The sequence below is a fragment of the Astatotilapia calliptera genome, chromosome 13 (genome assembly GCF_964374335.1).
Source record: "Astatotilapia calliptera chromosome 13, fAstCal68.1, whole genome shotgun sequence".
In the NCBI taxonomy this organism is placed as follows: Eukaryota; Metazoa; Chordata; class Actinopteri; order Cichliformes; family Cichlidae; genus Astatotilapia; species Astatotilapia calliptera.
This window is the reverse complement of record NC_137434.1, coordinates 24277391-24303416: the sequence shown is the minus strand read 5'-3', so window position 1 is coordinate 24303416 and position 26026 is coordinate 24277391. Positions and strand designations below refer to the sequence as shown.

The window sequence follows — 26026 nt, the reverse complement described above, 5'->3', positions numbered from 1 at the left end:
CCAGAAGATGGCAGCAGTACAAGACTCCATCAATTTGGGGGGGTAAGATAGTTTGGCTTTATCTTAAACTAGCTGGCCACATAATGGGAATTTTGAGATATGCTTGTTTATTGTGGCATGGTGGTCTCAATTATAGTGTAACTATAGTATTTCAAAGAGTGAAAGAGGGACTGCTATAACTTGTATCAATATATACACGTGACTGAGACTGTTCTAAATGCTCTGTGTATGGCTTCTAAAATTATAGGGAGTCCAATTGTAGCATATTTTATTTATGTATTTTAAACCTTTCATTGTATTTATCACGTAATGATATCAGTTTGTGGTGATGTGTCTGTAATGGGATATTTTATGCATTTCTTTTAAGACCTTTACAAACCGTCTTTCTGGTTTGCCGTCCGTATTAGTTGCTCTAGTCTGTAGTTTCTTTTTTCAAGCTGATATTGCTGTTTGACCTTTGTATCTTATCTGAACCGTGCTCATTATATAATGTTCTGTCCATTGTTTTCTCTTTGCCCCAATGTCTTACGTAAATGATTTTTTCTGGCTATTTATTATAGATTATTTTTTAAAATAAAGTTTGTAGGAAATGGATTATAAGAGGGGCATAATAATAAAAAATATCAGATACTGATTTTAAATTATTCTGCGGCAAAAAATAAACAAACAAATAAACAAACAAAAAACACTGCTCAAAAGACAGATTTTTCAGTTGGATGTGCGTTTTTTTGCATGCAACTTCAGGGTCACTACGGTTCATTTTCATGACTGATACATTGACTGGCAGCTTTGTGCGCGCATCACGCGTGGAGAGGACTACGGGGAATGAGGATGACGGCCAACGGCGACGCTTATAAATAAAGCGCCCACCGCTGCACGGAGTGGTACTGTAGACTTTAGTGAAGAGTAAACCAGCAGGGAGCGGCCGCAGTTCATTGTTGCATCGAAGGCGACGGGGAATGAGTCCATTCTTGCATGTCTCTGTGTTAAAGCGAAGAATTGCGGTGCATCTCCTGCAAAAAGCAGAGGAAACCGGTTAGAGGAGGTGAACAGGTTCAGGCCTTGACTGGAGGAGCTGATGTGACGTAGCAGTCCACCGACACACACGCGCGCGCCGGCTGCTGCTGCCTGCCAGGATCTCAGTTTAGGGAAATGACCGCGAGTGACCTCAAGGGAAACACTGTATTTTAGCAGCTGTTCGCAGTTTTGTTTTTACGGACATTATAGTAAAATATACGACACAATTTAGCCACATACTTTAGATTAAAATACGTTATATTTAGACGCTAGCTGGTCGCTAGACTGCCTCATTACGTTGGAAGACGGGCTAGTATTAGCTGGCTAAGCTAAAGTAGCCGGGATAGACACTGCTAGCGGCTGGGGCTCTTACGTTTTGTTTCCCTCACAGATGCTAAGCTACGTTCGGCTAGGGTAGCTGCTGCCATGGATAAAGCCAAGTCAATGGTGGATAAGAAAGGAGCTTCGGGACCCTTTCATGTTAACAATGGGCAGAGCCAGAAGGTTTTTCACAGTCATGTCATGGTGGCCACTAACGGCAGCTGTTGCAGCAGCAGCAGCAATGCATTCGGCTCAAGCACCGTACCCAGCGGCAGCGGCACTTTTGAAAACATGCATCATCTGCACCGCGGGGATGATGCAGAGTGCAGCGGGTCCCCGGCCAAGAGGTGCAGACTACGGAGGAGGACCGAGTCGGTGCGAAAACACAGACCCCGTAAGTTGATTTTTTTTTTCGTTCTGACATGATTTTTCTGTATCTGCTGTCATTTGTGCCAAACATGAGCCGGGTAAATGCAATACCAACCGGCCGGTGTTTGCACAATCGTGCAGTGTTGCAATGACAGGAATGGAAACGCTGTCACTCAGCACGAGTTCTGCCTCATTGTTAACGATTAATAATTTTTATAACTGTGTTATCTGCTTCAGATCATACTGGTGTCCGATCAGAATGCGTTTCGAACTGTTCTGTCCAATCTTCAAGCCCTGCCGTCGCCAGGGAGACCCCCTTTTGTTTTTAATGAACCCTCAGGTTGCATTTGGAACGCTGTGATTGGTCGGTTTCCGGTGGTGAAAAAGCTCCTGATAAGTGGGCCTGGTTTACCGCAGCCAATAAGCACTGGACTCTTGTCTACAAGAGTCAGGGCGAATGAGCAGCAGTCCCGCCCCATTATTTACCGAGTATGTTCTGATGATGGGAGTAGGTTCATCCGGGTAAAGTTGGAAGTTTTAACAGAGAATGTGTGAAAGTCTCGTTTTATTCAACGAGCTAAGTATTTTCTGATCTCCGGGACTGAAGACTTTCTGCGGAGATACAGTTTTTAACGTTTTTCAGTTGTTATTATTATTTTGTTCACACCGTGAGACGATATATTATACCATTATGAAACTCATAAATGAGAAGAAGCCTGGTAAGTTTTAGTTTAATTTTATTTGTTGGTACTGAGGATATCTAGGCATTACAATATATGTAGAATTACTCTTAATTACATGGACATAGCAGTCAGTAATGCTGTCGTGCACAGCTGATTCCCAGCCATACTTAAGCATTCAGTGAAAGCCACTGGGTTTGTTATGGCTGAGTGTGGCTGTCATGGTAAATCTCGTTACTGCTCTGTGGAGATGCTTGCGGAGTGACCACATGGACTTTTGAATGCCTTTGTTTATAAGTAAGCATGACAGCATTGCGTGAGTCTGTTAGAGACTATTTGGGAGAGACAAAGGCTGATGACATAATTCTTGGTTTTCAGTGGATTTTTTGTCACTTTAACCTGTTACAAGCTTGTTCTATATTAATCTCCTCCCTTATGAGATCTCAAATACACTATATGTACACATATTTTTAATAAGTGCTTGGTTTTGTTTGCTTACTAAGAAAACTGTTACATGTTGTTCTAATGCATTGCAATCTTTTTAAAAAGTGATGTGAGTATTGAAATATATTTAATTATGCTCTGATATTTAAAGTTCTTTCATTGTTACTTTGTCACAATATTTTTATAGTACTGCTACACTTTACTCACTGATGGACAGAAATCAACCCATAAAAAAGTTTTTATTATTATAGAATGACATTGCAATCTGTTTGAACGACTTATCAGAGAATAAATATTATCAGTTGTTATTCTGTAGGATGAAAAATCAAGTTCAAAAAGATAAGACAGAATAACTTCTTTTGGTTAGATGTACCCCTGCAGATGTATAGTATGTATTGAGGTTTGTATCTGTGAGTGATATGAGAAAAACTAATCAGAAATTCTGAAAATGACCATGATAAAATGTTACTGTAGAATAATATAACATACTTTTTATATTTCACATCTTGATCTGGCTTTCTGTGATAACTGGTGCATAAGTCATAAGAGAAGTGGTGCCACTGGAAAGAAGAACCTACACCAGAATTAGCCCGGATTACAACATTAAGGACTATTTCATCTGTAAACTTTGAAATGTCCAGTCAGAGCTGCTCTGCTTAATGGTTGAGTTATCCTTGGATGCAGGCCAGCCATTCTGTCAAACGGATAACTTTCTAAGCTTTTCTTCAGTGAGGGCTGAACCTGGAATGTGTTTCCCTCGGGGGTGTGATTTTTGAAGTGGTTTAAGGTTGGGGTTACTTTCGGGTAACACTGCCTGTAGTACCCTTTATTTGCACCAAAAGCAACTTGGCAGCAGTTAGCACATGCAGTTAACAACAAAGCAGAAACTTGTCTTCACAGTTTTATATTAGTTAATGTTTCAATTTGACCTTTTAGTTTTAAACCAGCACATACGATTTTATCCTGTTTGTTCAAAACAGGTATTTGTATAAGTTATATAAGTTGAAGACAATGTTTCAATACAGTACAAATATACAGTAATTACATCCATTACTGAAGTGCACTGTCGCTCTCACCCCAACCAGGTGTGGCAGATAGTTGTCCCTCCCTAAGCCCAGTTCTACTGGAGAATTCTTTCTATTAAAAGTGAGGTTTTCTTTCCCACTGTCACCAAGTGCTTACTCAGAAGGCCATCTGATTGTTGGGGGTTTCCTCTGTATTATTGTAGGGTTTACACTGTAAAGCACCTTGAGGTGACTTTTATTGTGAATTGACAATTCAATAAAATTGAATTTAATATGTTTTAAGCTTAGTTAAATTAGTGTGAGGATCTCATACCAAAGTTTTCCTGAAACTGTTTTGGCATTTGTGTGTATGTCCCTTAATTAAGGGTGTACTAATTGTCATTTTTATTTTATTTTTGCCACTTTAGTAACAGAAAACATATATATCTTATATATAGAAGTGTCTCAAAAGCATTCTCACAAGTGAAACCCTTGATAGTTTTTGGATATATTCAGGTTGTGACTTTTTCATTTAATGTCAGAAACAAACAGACAGACAGAAAAAGTAACAGTGTCATACCCAGTTTCAATCTCATTTGAGTCAGCCTGTTCAACCTGAGCATAATTTAGTAACATAGTTGCAGTGATAAAGAGATACAGGTTCATCCAGGTGTGCCACAGGTTCAGTCAGTGTTCTACTATTGCCTTATTTAATGGATTGTGACTAAGACATGATGACGAGTTTCAGTAAACGTTTAGGAAATTTGGGAAGGTGTTTCAGAGATAATGTAAATTCAGATGACGGGAAGTGCTTGACCTATGAAACCCAAAAACCAACCAAAACTTCTTTTCCAGACTGAAACTTCTCCTCCACGCTGAAACTATGTGGAGTCCTACAAGTCTTCTGATTTCCATTTCTAAAGAGTAGAAAAGTGCTATTTGCCTATATATGTCCCCATTGTCCCAGCGCACTTGAAGGGGTTTTCACCCAATGAAAACTTGCTCCCATGCAGTCCCCCAAAATCCCAACTGCAAATTGCTGGTTTTTGATGATGTTGTGCAGTGGTTGAAAGCGGATTGGTTGACAAGTGTTCCAGAATAGAGAATGGTGTTTGACAGGAATGGGACAAGTGAGGGGAAAAAAAGAGATATAATATAAAAAACATTAGGTATGAAAATTACACACAGTGGCTGCAGTGGACACACTTGGCCTCACTTCAGCTCTTTTATGCTATTACTTTACTCTTCTCTTTAGCTGGCTGACACCAGCAACAGCTCAAGGAAGAGTAGCCCACAGACCGGTTGTACCACATAATTTGTACACTGCCTCCATCAACAACATACAGGTAGAAAGTGGTCTGCAGCTGGTTTAAAATAGAAATAAGTTGTTTCCAGGGTGTGTGTGTGTGTGTGTGTGTATTTTATATTTGTGGTATACAAAATAAATTGCTCAAAGAATAGTCTGCAATGAAAAAAGTAATTTCCTGTGATATCACAAATTGATACTTACAGTACAGAATCTGGAACAAGGGAATACTTGAGATTTAAATCCAGGATTTTTCTTTTATTTAAAAAAATTTGGTGGTCAACCATGAGATTTTTAACATACATTTTTGTTGAGAACATAACAAAAAAATACTCAGGCTTTTGTTTATTGAGGTAAGACAGACTCAAGGCCAGCCTGCCCATGAGGAAACATGAAACCAGACGGACCAGACTATGTGGTAACAGCAGATGATGCTTCAAATAATGACAAAGATTTCTCAGTAATAAATTGATTGTGTTGTTGTATTGGATATAAAAATACACATCTAAGTAAAGTTCAAGTGTGAGAAATGATGGATGTAATTAAGTGTTAGCAGTAACAGTGAAGGTGATGGCGGTACTTCTCTAATTGTAACTATAATAATATGTAGGTAATAGGTAATAGTAAAAGTAAAGTGGATGCAAAAAGAGATGAAGATAATGGTGAAACTCTTAATCTTAAGACTTTAGAATATCCAGAACAAAACATCCTTATTATCGTCGTACGGCTGTTTACATCATCCCAGAATATAAAAAAGGCAACCTCTGGTTAGCATTGTAACGTGTTAAAATCTTTTAAATGAAAAAAGATGTAATCTGTGACCTGAAGTAATGCCCTGTCATTACTAACAGTAAATATATTGTCTAGGGTATGCAATAGTGTACCTTTTTAGTCTCTCTCACTCATTTTTGTCATGCAGGGCAAAAGCAATACTTTTGTGTCATTCCCTCTTCTTTTTACACAATTTGCTTCCACACACATACAAACACCAAACCCTTCTTTGAAACCTGAGCTTAAAGGTGAAGCAATGAGAAATGTTATATGTATGTTAGTGTGTGTGTATGTGAAATCTGTGTATGAAATCTGTGTATGTCATGGGGACATGCAGTGCAATATTGGTGTTTGTTAGGCCAAGGACCTTTTACCTACATCTACACAAATCAGTCTTCATGCCCCAACCTTGCTCTTTGGTGGGCAAAGTGTGTTTGTGTTATATGGCTCTGTATGCTCTTTGAAGCCTTGAATAAGTCAGGTGTTCCTGACTACTTGTTTTTTTGATGACACTGAAATTGCTAAAGAGCAACTCGTAGAGAGATTTAAATGCTTTGGATACCTTAAATTAGAGCTGGGCGATATATCGAGTTTTTAAAACATATCGATATATTTTTATACGAGATATAAGATGTTACAATGTCCTTTGTATCGATATAGTCTATGTTACGTTATAATTATAGTTGTGGAGCCGCAAGTTTGCCTCTCTTTCGTCCACTTTTGTCTCTACGCAACGTTACTCCGCCTCACCTTCACTGAAGACAACTCCCCCTCCTCCCCCATCGCTTCACGTGCAGGCAGCGACAAGACGGACACGGCAAATCTCCGTTAACGAGTTACTGCGCATCGCCCCATGCGTGGGGCTGGACGGCGTCAACGTGCTAACGAGCTAAACATGCTAACGAGCTAACCGCACTAACAGCGCTAACCCTAAAATCCTTTCATTCTCTCAAAAGTTGATAGTGCACCTTATGTATGAATTCTGGTTGTGCTTGATGGCCGCGAACCGATTTTATGTGGTACACGGCGCTCAGCAATCTGTCAAAAATGTTTGAGTACGACTTTGGTAAGCTACGGAGCTGCACCGCTTGATAGATTGTCGGCGCATTACGGCTACCGAGGAGCTTCGCGGAGTGATACGTACTGTGCATCAACGTAATATTACCATATTGTGTGTGTATAAGGACCATAAATGGCACCTGTAAGAGACGTGGTTATGAAGCGGATTTCAAACTCCAGGCTATCAGTCACACAGTAAAACTTGGGAACAGAGCAGCTGTGAAATCTGTCTGTCTTTGTTATTACGCTCAGCGTCTTTTAGTTTACATTTTGACTGCACAATTGTGAGCTCTTTGTTTAGCACAAAAACAACCTTGTTTTCTTTTATTTATGGAGCATTATTATTTAATGAATGCTCATAATTTAATTTTGAGTAATTTTTCATGTACATCTGTGCTGTATGTTAATAAAAGTGCCTGTGTGACATCTGGGACATAGCTTTGACTAAGAACTCTCTTTTTGTTCTTACTTTATGGCTTAAAAAAAATATCGAGATATATATCTTATATCGCCATCCAGCTAAAAAATATCGAGATATGAATTTTGGGTCATATCGCCCAGCGCTACCTTAAATAACTTTCTACATAATAGTAAAAGAGTGATGGAAACAGCTAACAGTAGTTTTCCTATTTGCCTTGCAGTGAATCAAGTTTCAGTATGTAATGAAATCCATCCACTCAACCATCCATTTTCTTCAACTTATCAAATTCAGGGTTCTGGTGGTGCTGGAGCCTATCTCATCTATCATAGTGTGAGGGGGCAGGGTACAACCTGGACAGACTGCCAGTCTATCACAGGCATGTCCATGAAATTCAACAATAACAAAAAAAGTTCTCAAATGACTAGGCTATATATTCATATTTGCTAATAGAGCAGGGCGATATGACCAAAAATATTTATCACGATATACATTTGAAAAGTTGCGATAACTATATAACTGATGATATAATTGACACTAGACAAAATACTTTACAACTCCACAACTTAAACAAGCAGCTGTTTTTTATGTGCATTAAAGTTATATAAAAATTTAACAGTGCAAATGCAAATTCCTTGCTGAAAGTTTAACCAAAAGGCATTTCCAGTGGAAATTGGCCTGCCTACGGTAGCCGTAATGCTCCGACAATCCATCAAGTGGTGCGGGTTCGTAGCTTAGCAAAGTCGTACTAAAATATTTGACAGATTTTTGAGTGCCGTGTACCACATAAAATCGTTTCGAGGTCAGTAAACACAACCAGAATTCATACATAAGGCACACCGGATTATAAGGGGCTCTGTCGAGTTTCAGAAAAAATCAAAGGATTGATTTTAAGTGTGCCGTATTTTCCAAAAAACACTGCAATAACGACGGCCCGCTAGCATGCTCTACCAAAAATAGTGCTTTGTTGTGTATCTGACGGACGAAAGCCAAACCAGTGCCACACCACTGAAGTTGCAGCATTTTTACAAACCAATTCTGATTCGTGTGTTTCATTCAACGTTCCGCTTTCGCCCTTCTCATTCTCGGTCACCGCCATGCTTTTTCCGCCATGTGCGTATGAAAACAAAGGCACTGTGCATGCGCGTTTTACCCATATTCTATCGCGGGATTTCATTTTCTTATCGTTGCCCAACATTATACCGGTATTACCGTGAAAGGTATGATATGGCCCAGCCCTATTTGCTAATAACATCTCTCCCAGGAAAGCATCCTCGCAAGTTGGAGATAAAGACACCCTCAGGACAAAACGGTGACATATCAGTCAGGAAATGCATTTTTCATGAAGTGGAAACTTTGTCCCAACACAGCCAATGTTAACATGTTAGAAAAAGTTGGTGGTAGTCTGTCTTGACCTATTGTGCCAAGCTGGCAGAAGGGAGCATTTGTATAAACAGTATTTTTTGCGTTTAGTTAACTTCATATCTCTTTGATATTCTTTATTTTTTATTTATGCTTTATTTAGTTACAAAGTTCCTGAAGACATACCAGGTCTCTTCTTTTAAGAAGTCCAAGTCAAATAGGCAGTGCAAAAGGTTACTGAAAGAACACAAAAGTAACAAAGAGAAATGGTAAAACAAGAGGGGCTTTACAAACCTTAATGCATTTACTAACAACTTTAATCTCTGCTATCTATTGTCCCCAAACTTTGGATTTACAGTCTTTTTAGCCTCTGATTTCCACACACAAAATTGATGGTGATTGATGACTACCTGTGCTCTATTAGTTCTGTTTCCCATTGATGTAGTGGCCTTGTTGAATAAAATGTAGCATCCCTCATTGAAATCCAAAGAGGTCCCTTTGTTGCTCTTTCCTCGTTTTCCCCTGTCCACTAAGCCCTAAAAGCCCACTTTTAGACACAACCTCAGAAGAACTGTAAAGCTTAATTTTTTAATTTTTATCCTCTCTAAGATTGAGTACATTTATGATAGACTGAGGTGGTATGGAAACTGTCCGGGTGGTCTGTCAAATTAAAAAGGGATTTATTTATTTTTTGCTTTTTAAAAAAAAAAATCATGGATGCTGTGTTTTTTGGGCCAGGGGTAGAGGGACCTTTCCTACTTGTGATCAGCTTGAAGTTGAAAAGCTAGTACTTCTGACTGAATGAGGCGTCATATAGTACGGATAATTTGCACATTTGTGAAGGCTTCATTAATGCTGAACAATATGTAAATATTTTATGGAACAGTGTCTTCTTCAAGAAAGGGCTTATTTAGAAGAATAATGCCACACTAAATTCTCCATGTAATACAACAGCATGGATCTTTCATAAAAGACTGCGACTGGAAATGTAGACCTGTCACTTATTGAAAGCATTACAAAATAAAAAGTATAACTGAACTGCTGAGCAGCTCATATCCTTTATTAAGAAAAAAAATTGGTCAAATCAGTTCCCAAATAGTTAGTTTTGTTAAATAAATGCAATGCAGTATCAATCAAATGGAAGCCACAACTTCTCATTTTCAACATTTAATATCTTGTCTTAATGACAAAGTCATTTTCAATTATTGCATTTTGGCATTACATTTTGTACATTATCGCCAACAGGCTTCAAAACAGGGTTACAGTTTTCTCTTACAATGTATTTGTGATTTTTGCCTCTTGTTCAAGGCAAACACCAGTGTTGCAGGCGCTGTGCCTGATACTTGGATGCCCATGTAATGGGCCAAGCAATTTCAGTGCTTCAGGTTCCGGACATATGACATCAGCAGAAGGGGCTGGAGCTTGAAACACCAAGCTTGCAATTAGTGGACACTCTGCTGTACCATCTGAACCATAACTGACATCTTCCTTACTAACATTATTATTGTGGCTTAAATGTAGTTTAAAGAATTTCCACAATGACAACATAAAACCCTAAAAAGGGAAACAAGAAGTTTGTAGTTTTCACACAGATCATTAAAAAGTCACAGCAGTGATGTTAACATAGTTAGAGTCTCCAAGCAGCTCAAAATTGATAAAATTAAAATCCTTAGATTATTTATGTTTATCTCAGGGAGGAATTCATGATTTTTACAGTGTAATGTTAAATAAATATGTTTGTTTGTATAAATTTAAATTCTGAATTTGAATAATGTCATGTACTGCTTGTGAGTTTGTTTTTTGGCTGGGATTATGGAGAAAAACATGACTGTCACTTGAGACAGACCCTGTCATCTACCCTGGCTGGCTGGCTTTTGTTCCTTTTGCTTGCAGTGTTGCCTTTCATTTTGTCAGAGTGGGTTCATTTCTTTGAAGGTGGAAGGCAGAAATGCTAGTAACAATCCATAATACTTGTGCAATTTTACTTTCTCTTTTAAACCATTAATCTTGATCTCAGTGGTGAGAGCTGCTGTCTCTATTATAAGCATGTATTTCCTTTATTAAAAAACCAGAAAAAGGAAAAAAAATTCTCTTTGTTTGGCAGGATAAAATGATAGTAATGAATCTAAGAATCATTAGTGTCACACTCAACAAGAGGGATGTTTGAGTTAAAAATCTAGCAGGTGAGATTTCCACAGCAGGCATTGGAAAATCAATGTCTGTCAGTTCTTATTTACAGACATGAGAGAAGGTCACTGGGTAAGAGGGCACAGTGGCAAAAAAGTGCACTAGACAATGTGGTGGGTGACTGAAAGGCATTAGCCACTGTAGTGGAGTTGGAGCAGGTGTAGCGTTGGGTTATCAACAGATAACCTTAAAAGGGCTAAAAGTCATAGAGTTGGTTTTGGTTCCTATTAGTTAGCTCAGTTTTCAATAGACAAAGGTGTAAAAGTATTGCACGAGTTTACATTGTTCTGTGCAAATCATTTTATAGATATTAAAAATAATGTGAAACCTGAGTAACCTTTGGTTATGACAGTTTGCTGACATTAAAAGCAATATTAGTGGTATATCATTTACAAAGCCTATCCTTTATGTGTTCAAAAGAAAGTAGATTTTAGTAGGTGTAAAAGTGGAGACTGTGACGTAGTTTCATCAAAAGTGAGATGTTATACTAAAGAGATTAATACTGAAGTTACTGTTGCGCATTCACTTTTCTGACAAACCGTAAACAGTATCGTATAAGGACACATCCCCCTACAGGATCTGCTTGGCCAAAACCATTCCACGAAGTCTTGGTGCACAGTTTTTGTGCTGATGTTTACTCTGAGAGGGTGGTTTGGAACCCTGTAGTTATTGAGTCAGCAGAGCACTCGTGACTTTTACACACTAAGATCCTCAGCTCACAGCAACCCTGTTCTGTAAGTCTTTATGGTCTGCCATTTTGTGGCTGAGTTGCTGTGGTTCCTAAACCCTAGCACTTTGCAATAATACCACTTACAGTTGATTGTGGAATTTTTACAAGGGAGGACATGCAGCAAACTTAGTTTTTGCAATCTTGGCATCCTGTTACAGTACCACACTCGAATTCAGTGAGCTCTTTAGAACGACACATTCTTTCTCAAACATTTTTAAAGGCAGACTACGTTGTTAGGTGCCTAATTTTATACACCTGTGTATAAAACCTGTGGATTTAAAACACCGGAATTCAAAGATTAAGATATTTGGCCCAATACTTTTGTCTGTATAGTATGTCAGTTTGACATAATTTACCATAAACATTAGATCAAGGGTCACATGTGCATATGCTTGTGTTGCTAACACTAATTGCTAACAAATCATAAAGTATGTGTTTACAAGTGATCATCCTCTGAAGTGGAATCCTCAGCTTAGCTGAAAGTGGACTTTGCCTCAGTAAGCCAGACATTCAGTCTGTTCCCTTCACTGGTCAGTTGTGAAATAGTCACTTTGATCATCATGCAAGGGCCACAGTAAAGGCGCAGAGAGGGCAGTGAACAGTCACGTGCTGACCTTTTTAAGTCCAAATGGTGGTAAATTAGTTCAGTGTTTAACTACTACTGTCATGAAGGTAAAGAGTCAAATATATCAATGTTCTAAGTCTGATTTACTTGGATTTGAAACAGTTAATTAATGAATTATTTATGAATGTTGTATTTACTATTTATTCTTTGTGTTATTATTGAGAGTTTTTGAAATTGATAGGAAACTGATGACTGCAGGGACACACTCTTTTTACAGTTAAGTGATTAATCATATGCTGAACTTCTATTCAGAGGTAGCTGCTTCAGTAGAGAAGCTTACTGATCAACATTTACTCTCATTGAAGGTTTAAAATAAAATGTGTTCTTAGCATCTAACAGTATTCAGTGAACCAAATCCAAGTTTATACGCCTGGAGTCTTGAATTGCTTATTCTATATTTACAGGGAAATATATATTGCTCAGAATGGAAATCAAGCTGATGTATAAAGTAAGGACACATCACAAGTGTCAGTGTTTGGGTCCCATAATAAACTGATCAGCCGAGGGGTTATAGAAGCATGCTTCATTTGTTTATCATCTGTGTTTCTGTAGGATTTTGTTTACATGTGAAAGACATTATATATTGTCTCAGTGTGCTGTTTACCAGTTATGTACTAAATGGTTGGCTTCAACACATTCTTTTGTTCAATGCTGCCTTCCACAGCAACACAGTTTAAGTGAGCATGGTTGTCTTGAACACTAGCACATGGTTTCCATTGTACCCAACTACACACTAAATGATACAGCCAGTATTAAATGTCATGTGCGAAACCTTCCTTTTCATATTTGTCTTGCCTCTCTACAGCGCAGCAAAACCTTAAAACTAAACTTGAGGTATGCCGAGTGTTTTTCCTCTCATTTAGCTCTGTGTAACCTCATTTTGTTATCAAACCATTCTTACCAAAATTTCAACCAGAACTTTTCTCTTTGCTGAAGTGCCAATGCAGTTAGCTTCTAAAAATAGAAATACATTTTGTATGTCTTGAGAAAAATCAATAAGAATACAATTTGATGTATTGTTTTTGGAGGCAAATATCCGTTGCTTTGTGGTGAATTAAAAACATCCTGCAGTATCACTTATGTCATCCTGGCCATGTAAATGTTAATTTAATTAAAGTGACTGACAGATGAGATACAAGGGAAAGCTATAAGGAGGAGTGGAAGAGAATGAAGCTGGAAGAAGATGGTGTTCACTAAAATAAAAAGCTGAAAAGACAAAAGGGAAAAATGTGTGGTGAAAGGCAAGAAACTCCAAATGAGAGAATGCTGATGGAGATGGAGGAGGGGAGGAAGTGGGAAAGGTCGAGAAAGGAAGATGGATGGTGTGTATGAGACTGTGATAAAGGCTGAGAGGTGGAGAGGAGAGGAGAAGCTAAGGGAAAGAGAAAATAGGAGGCTGAACAGTGTATGAGATACCGAGCGAACAGGAGATGATGGGGAGTGGTAACTGTTTCTATGGCAATCTTGTTGTGCTGTGGTAGCTTTTTTTCCTAGCCAGTGGTGCTGGAAGATTTTCATTTTTTTGTGCTGAACTCAGCTATAGTTACTATAGCTATAGTACTTTTTCCTTTGGGAAGGTACCATCTGTGCAGTCTGCAATTTTGTTGAAGAAAGATGTTGAATCTATTTAATATTTCTTGAAAAAAAATTGATTTCTGTGCATTTTTTTTTCACACTGCATCAAATTAAGGTTGATTACGTCGATTAAGCATCATGAGGTGGAGCGTGAGGGGTGGTTCCCTATTTTTTATTTATTTATTTTTATTGTTGCTGGGAGTTGGAACCCTATTAGTTAGGTTACTTAATATATATGCTAAGTACTCTTTAAAATACCAGAATAGGGAGGATGGTGTAGGTTTAAGTTTATTAGATTGATCAGTATTGCTGAACTATGAAATATTTTTTTTGCATACAGGTATAACAGAATAGCTTTAGTGTAGTTGTTGTTTTAAACTTGAGTATGAACTTATACAAAATGCAGCAAGATATTTAAAAAACAGTTTTGTTGATTAAAAAACACTATATCGGATTCATATCGGTATCGGCAGATATCCAAATTTATGATATCGGTATCGGTATCGGACATAAAAAAGTGGTATCGTGCCATCTCTAGTTCCTACTAAAACCATCCTGGAAGCAAGATTACTGTCTTGGCAATTTGTACATCGTAACTGCCTTTGGGCAGTTATTTTGCAACTCCTATCTAAATGAACGGGGAGACATTAGTAATAAACTCCATTGATTGAATTACTGGAATTTGCTTCATTTCCTTTATTCATTCCTTTATTATGATATCCATAGACTTGGATAATAATGAGCAGATGTGCCTGTCACATCACAGTTGAAAGTGTGTTATGATTCATGTATCTGTGCAGCAACACAGTTGGCTCATATGTTTCCTGCTTTAGCTTTTAATTGGCTTTTGGCAAAGGGATTGGGGGATAAATGCCTTGCCGTTATTGAGTTCTTCCATAGATTTCTATTAAGGATTATTACTCTGAGTCTCTGGTGCTTATTTCATGCAACTTTGGTCTAGAGCACATCATGGTTCAGGGGTATGTCCTTATCATTTGCAAAGGAAATAGGCCTGTATTTATTTTTTATTAGCATAACAACCAGAATTCAATATGTTATGCAAAAATGTCTGCATGTCTTGTTTTCCTTTTTAAAGTAACAGTTTACTTGTTTTTCCATTACCTTCTCCAGCCTTCCCCTGGTTTGGTATGGACATTGGTGGAACTTTGGTCAAGTTGGTGTACTTTGAGCCAGTCGATATAACTGCAGAGGAAGAACAGGAGGAAGTGGAAAACCTCAAGTCAATCCGCCGCTACCTCACCTCAAACGTTGCCTATGGTATGACTATTTACACATGCAGATTAGGGCTGCCACGATTTGTCGACTAGTCACGATTACGTCAACTATCAAAATCGTCGACGACTGATTTAATAGTCGACGCGTCGTTTGAAGCTTTGTAAGATCACAAAAGACGCAGGAATAAGTGGCAGGATTTAAGAGTGTAATAACGGACTGAAACAGAAGATGGCAGCATTGCATGTACAAGGATGTCAGCTACCGTTAAACCCTGAAGAAGAAGAAGAAGAAGCAGCTGTGTCCCAGAATTCATAGCGCGGCCCAGCGCAGTTTCCAACAATGGCGGCAGCTAGTTAGTTTTAATGTTACTCTTATTATTCTTTCTGGGTCACAAAATAAACGTTTAACATATTTTCAGGCGAGAATGTAGCTGTGTAAACCTCAAATATCTGCTCAGTTTATCAGGACACCACATATTTTCAAAAGCGCTCCAACGTTTTCGGAGACATCTGTTACCCACTAGCTCGTTAGCGAGCCGGGGGCTAGGCTCACTAGCGCCGTGAGAACACCGGACTCCCCGCAAATCGTTTTCAAACCCACCGCCGTCTTTCGCTACTCAGGTTAAATATATATGAGTCACTTAGATAACTTAAAATGTTATTGTTTGGCTTTTTTTTTAGTATTTTATTTGTTCCTGAGTAAATCAGTTTGTCTGAGATTAAAGTTATAGTTTTTACACAGCTGAATAAACGTCAAGCAGACAACTGATTATCAGAAGTGTGAGATGCTCCAGAATATACTCCAGTGTCCTGTTATATTTTAGATAGCAAGGAGTTTATTAAACTTCACCAAAACAATCTGCAAATTTCATTAAAATTTAATAAACTATCTTGTCTTTATTTTTAGTTAGCACAGACCTTAAACACTTAAAGCTGTAAGCTAATGATAGTTATATAAGAGCAGATGCTGCTGGTGCAATAAGCTGTAGTTTTACGTCCAATGGATGATGATCTGATTAGTCGACTAATCGCAAAAATAATCGGTGACTAGTCGACTATCAAAATAATTGTTTGTGGCAGCCCTAATGCAGATGGATATAGGTATCTCTCACTGATATATTTTACAGTTTTACAATTTATGAGATGAATTTTGTTATCAGCTTCAAATTCAGCTTTTGGGTCACTTGAGTGTTCAAACGAAATTAAAAGCATAACACAAATCAGGAGGCAATGCCATATGGTAAAATTATTCTTTCCTTATTCAGGTAAAACAGGTGTCCGTGACGTTCACCTGGAGCTGAGGAATCTGACCATGTGCGGCAGGACAGGAAACCTGCACTTCATTCGCTTCCCAACACAGGCCATGCCCCGCTTTATTCAGATGGGACGGGATAAGAACTTCTCTAGCTTGCACACAACACTCTGTGCCACTGGAGGCGGGGCTTACAAGTTTGAGAATGAGTTCAGAATGGTGAGTGTGCAGTATATACAGAGATAACATCTCAGTATCAGTGGTACTGATTAAACATTGTGACATAATTACAGTGAATAGTTGATTAATCAAATACTTAGTTGATTGAAAATAGATATGTGGTGTAGTGGTTACCACATTCGCCTAACATGTTAAAGTTCCCCAGTGCAAGATTGGGAGGAGACACAAATCCTTCATGTCTGAAAATCTGTGTCAATTCAAATATGCAGATTAATTCACGGTGGTTAACCTTTGCAAATAACGGCAGATTTAGAGTTTTGTGCAGTGACTCTTTATACAGCCCACGACGTAACCAATGCAAGCAACCAGCACTATTGCAAGGATTCATACTTTGCGTGGTGCAATAAGTGTTAATTACATTTTGGTCATGTCCTAGTATTTTACAGTATTTGGGTTTTTTTTTTAACCTCCTAGGACCTGGCGTCCACATATGTGGACGTCACGTTTTTGGTTGTCAAGACCAAAATACTAAATTTTGCTCTACAAGGGCCTGATATCCACTTACGAGGACATTATACTGCCACTGTTCTATCAAAATTTAAAACGAATGCCCTCTTATGTGGATCTCATTTTTCTTAGAAACAAAAATCAGGTTAAAAAGAAAAAATCAGGTAATTCTTTGTTTTTACATTCATCAGGTCCCAATCAGCCCAAATAGCAAAGAGAAATTGAAAATGCATGCCATTTTTCTACATCTTTGTCCATTCTGATAGTTTCAGCAGTCTCTCTCCAGGAGTTTGCTGGTAGTCGTGACTATTTTTATTGAGGTTTTGATTATTTCTTATATTGAGGTGACTTTTAGTCTCTCACTGATCCATTCAAAAGTTGCAGTGAAAAAGTAGCTGGAAATACACAGGAGTAACCACCTGTACAGAACAAGCAAAGGGAATTTACATTTCTAGGGAGGTCAATATCAGTTTGTGGCATATAGGGTTTCAGAAGGGGCCTTTTTTTTTTTTTTTTTTTTGTCTTTGGTGCCCATTTTTGATATGTTAATTCAAACTCTAGATAAACAATCAAGAAAATGGTTAATAGATGAATAAATGGGACAAAAAGTGCAAAAAATCTAGGTCATTTGTTTACAGAATCGTGTTTCAATGTAATTTCATCAGAAATTCTTGCCTTCCCTCACAGTACCTTTTTACCTAGGTTCATTGACCATGTCTGCACTTCAGCAGGATCAGTGAAATCTCTGACACTGCACAAACTGTGCTAAATGTCATCAATTCAACCCCAATGTGTTTTAAAATATTTTAATGTCTCACGTCTACACTCATGTTTTTTTTCTTTATCTCTAAAAGTCATAGCCCATAGTTCTTGGGCTCTACTATTTTCTACAAGCAACCAGTTTTCTTCTTAATTTTTACGCCGTTACCATCATGCCAATTTACAGTAATCCACATTGTATACTTTTATAGGAATGTTGATAGTCTAGTCTGCATTTGGATAAGGAACTTTTTAATTTTTAAAGACCATTTTCAGTGAGGTTTTGAAAGTCATTTTAATACTATACAACTGACAAATCAAGGGTTTCAAGGAATGTTTTACTTTAAATAATCAGGAACAATTTAGCAGATAAAGTAGTGCCTTATCAATGTTTTAAACCTCCTACATTTGTGAGCAGATGGCTGACCTGGAGCTGCTTAAGCTGGACGAGCTAGACTGCTTGATTCGTGGTCTGCTGTTTGTCGATCGGGTAGGCTTCAACGGACACCCTGAGTGCTACTACTTCCAGAACCCATCAGACACCCAGAGCTGTGTGAAGAAGCCCTGCACTTTGGACAACCCCTTTCCTATGTTGCTGGTCAACATTGGCTCAGGAGTCTCCATACTGGCTGTGTACTCAGAGAACAACTACAAACGGGTGACTGGTACCAGGTGAGGAGAATGGGAACCTCTTTAATGGTGCACACAGAATATTTATAAGCAGAGTGGAAGAATATAATAATAAGAATATAATTTTTGAAAATTCAAATTAGATAAGTTTTAAGATAATTAAAAAAAACTGATCAAGAGATTAATGATGCAGTGTGGCTACTGTCACAGGCAAGTGATGGTGTGTAGAACAGTCCATGTCAGTAGAAGACAATACCAATAAGTTATTAACAGAAGTATTAATTAAGTACAGAGAAACTATATTGGAGTTCAGCTCCAATAATAATTTAAGAAAAGTAAAAAATTATATATATAGATAAACTATAACTAAACTATAAACTATAGACAAGTGTTTATTTTTATTTTTCACTCAATAATAGAATATACACATTATTCTTCACATTAACAAACTTGTTAAAAAAATGTTTCTATAACCCGGCTGTGAAATAAACTCATTGTTTGAAGCAAAATTTATGGAAGAAAAAGTGCCAGTGATAGAAAATAGGTGCTGTTTCAACCAAGTGATTTCCAACCTAATAAACAACAGAAGGATTACAGCTGTTTGTTGTTGTGGTGAACTCCTCTTAAGCCCTACATCCGTGTTCTTTGAACATGAAGTTCTGCATGAGAAGTATTTTTCAAGAGTATGTGCAAAAGGTGAAGGTGGCACTTTTATGGCTCTAGTAGATCTGGCAGATATGCCAGACTCAGTTGCTTTAGTTGCGACAGTCATATTCATTATCACCTTGTGTACCTTAGTACTTACAAAGTTGTAGAACTAGATATGATCATAGAATGAACTGTAAATATTTGTAAGAAATTGAAGTTACTTCTACCCATTATGAGTTGTACAAAGAGTTTTTCCTTTGATGATATTAGGATTTACTCAGCCTCCTGAGTATTCTGTAATACAGTGAAATCATATTTGACCTTATAAACAAATTTTTTCAACTATGGCCAGTCGCTGTTGTCGCAGTGTACCTCTGGTCATTCTTTACTTCCTTGTTCTGTAAATGGCAAGTGTGTCTTATTGCAGCTACTCACCGTGACATCAGTGTTTATGTGTGCATGTACAGCCTCCATCTGAATCTATTGCACTGTTCCAGGAAGAGAAACATGATCAAACAGAACTCACTTGTTGTGGGTGTGAGTAGTGTGGGCTAGTTGAGGCACAAAGGCTTTATACATTAATGTTGTATAAAGTATTTTATTTCAAAACAGCTGTCTCATGTTGGCTCTGTTTCTCCTCACTTATTCTGGCACCAACTAGGTGTTTATTTTGTAGCATATTTTAATCGAATGTATTTATATAGCCAGTTTAAAAATATTCTCTAGCATATGCAAAGATACAAAGAAAAATAAAATGAATAATATGGAGTTTAAATAAAGACATAAAAGTATAAAAACATAGTAAACTAAATCTTGAATACTAAAATGACAAGTCACCCAAAAGCCATAAAAACCATAGATGTGTTAAGATTTGTATTATGAGCTTTATTTTACAGTTGAAGCATAATGTGTGAGACATTTTGTTGGCCTAGGACTTAACATTTGTTCCAAGGTTGGAGTTGATATGGACATTTTTTGTGTACTGTCAGTGTTAAAGTGTTCACACCGTTTCAATTGCTTCATTAAACTTCAGTAGCATTTTTCTCCCTTCTTTTTCTTTGATCTATAATTTATGTTGTTTACACCCTTCAGTCTGGGAGGTGGTACATTCCTGGGGCTTTGCTGTCTGCTCACTGGTTGCGAGACGTTTGAGGAGGCTTTGGAAATGGCTAGCAAAGGTGACTCTACAAATGTGGACAAACTGGTGAAAGATATCTATGGGGGAGACTACGAGCGATTTGGTCTACAGGGCTCTGCTGTAGCATCCAGGTAACATCTCTTTTTTTTCTTTCTATATTTAAAGCTTCTTGTTTTTGTTTTTTAGCGGTACAATGAAATACAGACTGATCCCAGGAGTGTTTGTATACATACTATAAAATAGACAATAAATAGAACAGTGTGATGCAATGAACAGAGCTGTGTTTGGTTTGTATTACTGAACTTTGACCAGGATGCACATCTTGTATTTGTCTGGTTGTCCGGTGTCTTCGCTTCTGACATGATAATGAAAACCAGTGAATTCATGTGAAACTGAACATTTTAGTTAAGTGCATTTCATGATTTAGTAGCTTGGAGAACCAGCTTTAGAAGCACTAACTTGAAGTAAGCATTATCTCTGACTATCTGCTTGACATTAAGAGGCCTGTCCCACCAAGTCTGGACTTTGACTGGGCCGTTGCAACAGCTTGATTGTTTTATTTCTCAGGTGTTCTGTTTGCTTGGGATCATTGTCCAGTTGCATGTCCAAATTGGGGCCACGTTTTAAATGTTAGACGGATGTCCTCACATTTGACCTACTTGTTCAGTCTTTTTCTTATTGTAGTGAATTTTAACATGCTAACTGAGGCCTGTAAAATCTGAGATGTAGCTCTTAGGTTTCTAGCATGTCCACTCCTAGGAATATTGTGGCAGTGTGTTAAAACTAACTTGAACACTCCAGAACAGCAAACTGGCAAACCATCTGCTTTTATATAGGTGATCACAGCTGCAGATGATTTATAAAAAATTAATCTGTTGCATTTGATTAGGAGAGTCTGTCTGCTCTTTATTTCTGTGGAAGCAATAAGAGTGTACTGTAGTTTTCACAATGTTATGCTGTTTCACATGACACTGTTTATGTAACACTTGTAATTTTTGTAGATGTCACAGGAGATGTTATAGGAGCTTATTTCAGCTGGCTGCACTGCATCTGTGGTGGACTGCATTGTTTACTGTTAAAATACTATTTGGTTATTGTAACTAGGGCTGTGCGATATGACCAAAATCTCATATCCCAATATAAGACATCTATCGTCCGATAACGATATAAATCACAAAAATTCAAAATTTTCTGAAAATTCTGTGAATCTCGGGCAGCTCGACTTGCGTGAAGTGTTTCAAGCTGGGCGTTGTGTACCTGGAGTCGAATGTTTTAACCGATGCATGATACTATACATTTTTAGACATAAGTTGTAACGGCTGCGGTTTTCTTTGTGAGTATTTATTACACGGCGTGCTGCGGGGAAAAGCCTGTTCTAACGTTTGAGTCAAAGGTTTATTTTTTAGCACCTGACGGCTCTTTTTTGCTTCTCATCCGTAAATACTCTGCATACTCTTTCACGTGATTTAGTTTATTTTGAAAAGTCTCAACAGGATCTTGAGCTTTATTGTGAAAGGTTTATGTGGAAAATAAATAAGCAGACATGGAGTGTTTTACCATCGTCGTTGTTAACGACAACGCATAAAAAACAGGCACTTGTCCATCGGTAGCGTGGTTATATTAAATATAGGAGAAAGAGAGAACTTTAAGAAATTAATATAGCCACTACAGTGACAAAACGATGAAAAAATATTGCCGTAAACAGTTTATTTTGTGACACCACAAAACAAACGATAGCAATGTTTTTATATCGTCATCCGATATATATCGTTATATTGAGCAGCCCTAATTTTAACTATAAAAGATTAATAAAATGGGGAAAAAACACGTTGTAGATGCAGATACAACACTAGAGTAAATCTTAATCTGTGTCTCTGATTAAAAGCTGGAAAACCTAAACTGATATTTACTCACTAAAATGCACACCTGATTAATCAATAATCTAATTGTGTAAAGTGGATGAAATTGCCTTGGAACTTGATGAGTGAGCTAAAAGCTCTGATTTATGTGCTCACATAAATTGCTCATTTAGCACAATGAGATAAGAGGATAAATTATCCAAAATTGTGTGGACATTGTTTAATTGCAAAAAAAAGCAAAAACATACCAATAAATGAACAGTTAGTTATAAATATTTTACACAGAGACACACTGTGCTCATGTTAAACTGAATTTACCATGTATACAGTAAACCTGCAGCTCTGGGTCCAAAGTTGATCCATAAAGCATTGTAAAAACACATGTAACACCCAGTGACAGTTGCTTCAAAAGGTTTTTAAATAATTTATGGGTTCACTTTTTTTTTTTGTTTCCGTTTTTTGTTTGTTTGGTTTTTTTAATGTGAAGAGTTAATCAGACTTTGAGGAAAATGTCTTTTACATGTTGGGTTTTTTTATGGTCTCTTTTATAGTTTTGGTCACATGATGAGCAAAGAGAAGCGAGACAGCATCAGTAAGGAAGACCTGGCCAGAGCCACTCTGGTCACCATCACTAATAACATAGGATCCATAGCACGCATGTGTGCAGTCAACGAGGTACACACACACACACACACACATGCTGAATCAGTCAACTATACCCAGCTAATCATAATAGCCATATAAAGGTTATGTAATACAGATACTTGCATGAGTTTATCTACTGTTTCATAAACCTCTAAGATAGTTTCTTTGAGTTCTTAGAAACAGACACCCAGACCAGAATTTAGTCATTGCATCACCCATCGACACTCCTACACCTAAACTACTCTTTACTGGCTACTCAGGATTACCAAAAACATAAAATCAACTAATTGTTCTTTACAAACACATTCAAAAGTTACATCTTATGGCTTGCTATAGATATTTAACAATAGAAAAGAAAAGTTCTTTGTTGTTGTGTGTGTCCATGGTGGTGGGTATGGAAGCCCGTTTCCGCCACTTAAAAAAAAAAAAAAAGGATCCATAACTCAAAATTTCGAGTTATTTTCTCGAAATTTCGACATATTAACTCAAAATTTTGAGAAAAGCAACTCGAAATTTCGAGTTAGCGCTGCCAATCAGTAATCTACGTGAATGACGTCATTTCCATGTTACCCGGAAGCTGAAGCCCTCAGCTACAAATGCTACAGCTAAGCTACCGGTATTACATCCAGTCGTGAATGCACAGATTGCTGAGTGTTTTCAGCCTGGCTTCACAAATGATGAAATCCCTGTGTTATTAGCAGAATCACATGGTGTTACTATCAGCAAACATACTTTAATTTGTTGGGATCCGTTTTTGAGTGCGCGGTATTGCGCCATATGCTTCCGGGTAACAAGAAAGCGACCTCATTCACGTATATTTTTGATTGGCAGAGCTAACTCGAAATTTTGAGAAAATAACTCGAAATTTCGAGAAAATAACTCGAAATTTCGAGTTATGGATACTAGCTTTTTTTGTTTTTTAGTGGCGGAAACGGGCTTCCATAGGTGGGGGGTGGAACTTTTTTTTTTTTTGTTTAGTTTTTTTGTTTTTGTATTTTTAGAAGTCCAAATATATTCCTTAATTTTAAGTTTTGTTTTTTTTTTTTTGGTAAGGTTGCTGGATTTGTTTATATTTTAAATCATGCTTATGTTTTGGGGGGTTTTTTGCTGGCAAAAACAAAATCACCAGATTTCACACTTATGTTGTAATATTTTGTAAATAGCCAGCTGTAAGCTATAAAACAATTCTGGGATTGGGGTTACTCGTACTATGTGACAACAATTTATTAGTTTTAATAGGCAACTGTAAAATTAATTTAAAAACCAAAACCATAGCAGCTAAAGCTGAAGTAAAGGATCAGTCTGGAGTATTTCTACATGCTGTGAGCTTCTTTACAGTGTTGCCTTGTGGCATGGCGATCAAGCAGCATTGTACAGGGCTATCACTGCATGCAGAGCTGCAGCGAAGAAAAACGTGCATATATAGGGTTATGGAGGGTTTCTTTTAAATGACTTCTGAAAGCCTTAGTAATAAAATTAAGACCCGCATTTTATCATAAACAAAAATCTTGATAACTGGATTTTAGTCCTGTATTTGACCATTATATTGGCAAAGAATTGTGCTGTTTAAGCTACATCGACAAACACAAAGTTACCCTGCTAAATTTTCAGGAGGAATTACATACTTGCATACACCACAGCAGGATGTTTTTCAAGATTTTTGTGTCTTTGGTATTCTACCAGATTTCATCAGTGTTTGTTTATTGGTTCTCTAGCACCACCATGTGGTGGTGCTAGAGAACCTTTATTTTATTTATATTTTCTTTATTACTATATTTGCAGATTATATGCCTTTTATTATAGTCAGTTTTTAATCAAATTTGCATGGCATGGATTAACTGTCAATGTCATAAGAAACATTTACCTTTAAAATATTTTATTTCACCAAATGAAAGACCTGGGATTTAGTATCACTTTGGTGACCGTGTCCAGGGACAGAGCGGAGAAAAATAAGAACTCTGCAGTTCATTATTCCTTGTTAGGTTATATGTAAGAATTTTAGTGTCACACTAATAAAGGATTTTCAAAGCCTATAAAAATATTAGATCTAAAAATTAAGTATATTGGCTGAACTCTTGATAAAGAGAACATAACCTAACATTTTTTATGTGTAGCTATTTATGAGTCATTACTAAGATGACAGGAGCGTTTAGAAATGACCTTTCTTCATTATCAGAACAATTTGTGAATTACTTGTTTAAACTCTTGTTTGTTGGGTCTCAGTTTCTCTAAAATTATTTTTTTCTTCTTTTTCTCATAAGAAAATTGAGCGTGTGGTGTTTGTTGGGAACTTCCTCCGTATCAACACAGTGTCCACCAAGCTGCTAGCTTATGCCATGGACTACTGGTCCAAAGGCCAACTAAGAGCTCTCTTCCTTGAACACGAGGTGAGCAAACGGCTGTCCTTTTATTAAATTAAAGCGATTGCTTAATGTGTTTATAATAATTATAATCATTATATTTACCCTCAGAAACAAACCACTGGTTGGTTACATGATAAAAGCCTATAAGATATATTTATGTGCTTGTCTTTTTGCTCCAGGGTTACTTTGGAGCTGTGGGAGCACTGATGGAGCTGCTCAAGACAACAGAGGACCCCTGAAGGAAATTCTGTCAGGACAACATCAACTCTTGACAAGACGATGTCACCTGCCCTTGAAGGCCGTGATGTCTTAATGCTGTGACATCATCAACTTTTGAAGCTGCTGAAAGGTCCCATTCGTCGAGGCCACAAAAGGAACACTAAGAGAGAACACAGAAACTGATAAAAGCCATTTTTAATAATTTAACACCTGTAAATAACAATGACCTCTAATATTCATCTCTTAAATTTCCCATCATCCCCCTATCATAGACGTTTAATATTGTAATCTTTTATTTATGGTTTCCGTTAATGGGGTCTGCTGATTCGTGTAATCAGCCCTATGTCAGGAAGCAGAAACAAAAAGTATTTTGGTGTATTTTGTTATTGTGTTTGTGTGAATAGCTACTGTAGCATTACATCCTGGGGACAGTAGTGCGCCGGGAAACAATTTGTGCAACAGTTCTTTAAAATGGGATACCTTTGCAGAAGAGTTAACTGCTGAATGAGGGATTTGTACCACCAGCAACTCAAGGAAACATCACCTTTGGGCAGCTGTGGTTGCCGGTTTGTTGCACAAAAAGTAGCCCATTGCTCTACTGTTTCTGCAGAGTGCACTGAAGCCAAAACCTGTTGAGATTCATACTTTACCTGCCTCCTTCAGCTCCAATGGGAAGCAAAAAAACAAACAAACAAAAAACGGTCTTTATTTTGCTCTACTGCA

At 37.5% G+C, this 26026-nt stretch overlaps 1 protein-coding gene across 2 annotated transcripts; it reads left to right on the top strand.

Moving 5' to 3' along the window:
- Positions 1-1129: 1129 nt before the first annotated feature.
- Positions 1130-26026, top strand: pank1a (pantothenate kinase 1a). 2 transcript variants are annotated; one of them, XM_026190318.2, is made up of 8 exons: positions 1130-1732; positions 15000-15146; positions 16369-16574; positions 18220-18473; positions 20172-20348; positions 22628-22751; positions 24983-25108; positions 25264-26026. In XM_026190318.2, exons 1-8 carry the CDS (start codon positions 1444-1446, stop codon positions 25321-25323), a joined length of 1383 nt encoding a protein of 460 aa, XP_026046103.1. In that variant the 5' UTR covers positions 1130-1443; the 3' UTR covers positions 25324-26026. The 2 variants fall into 2 exon arrangements, with proteins under 2 accessions (XP_026046103.1, XP_026046104.1); XM_026190319.2 differs by lacking the exon at positions 1130-1732 and adding an exon at positions 2233-2426.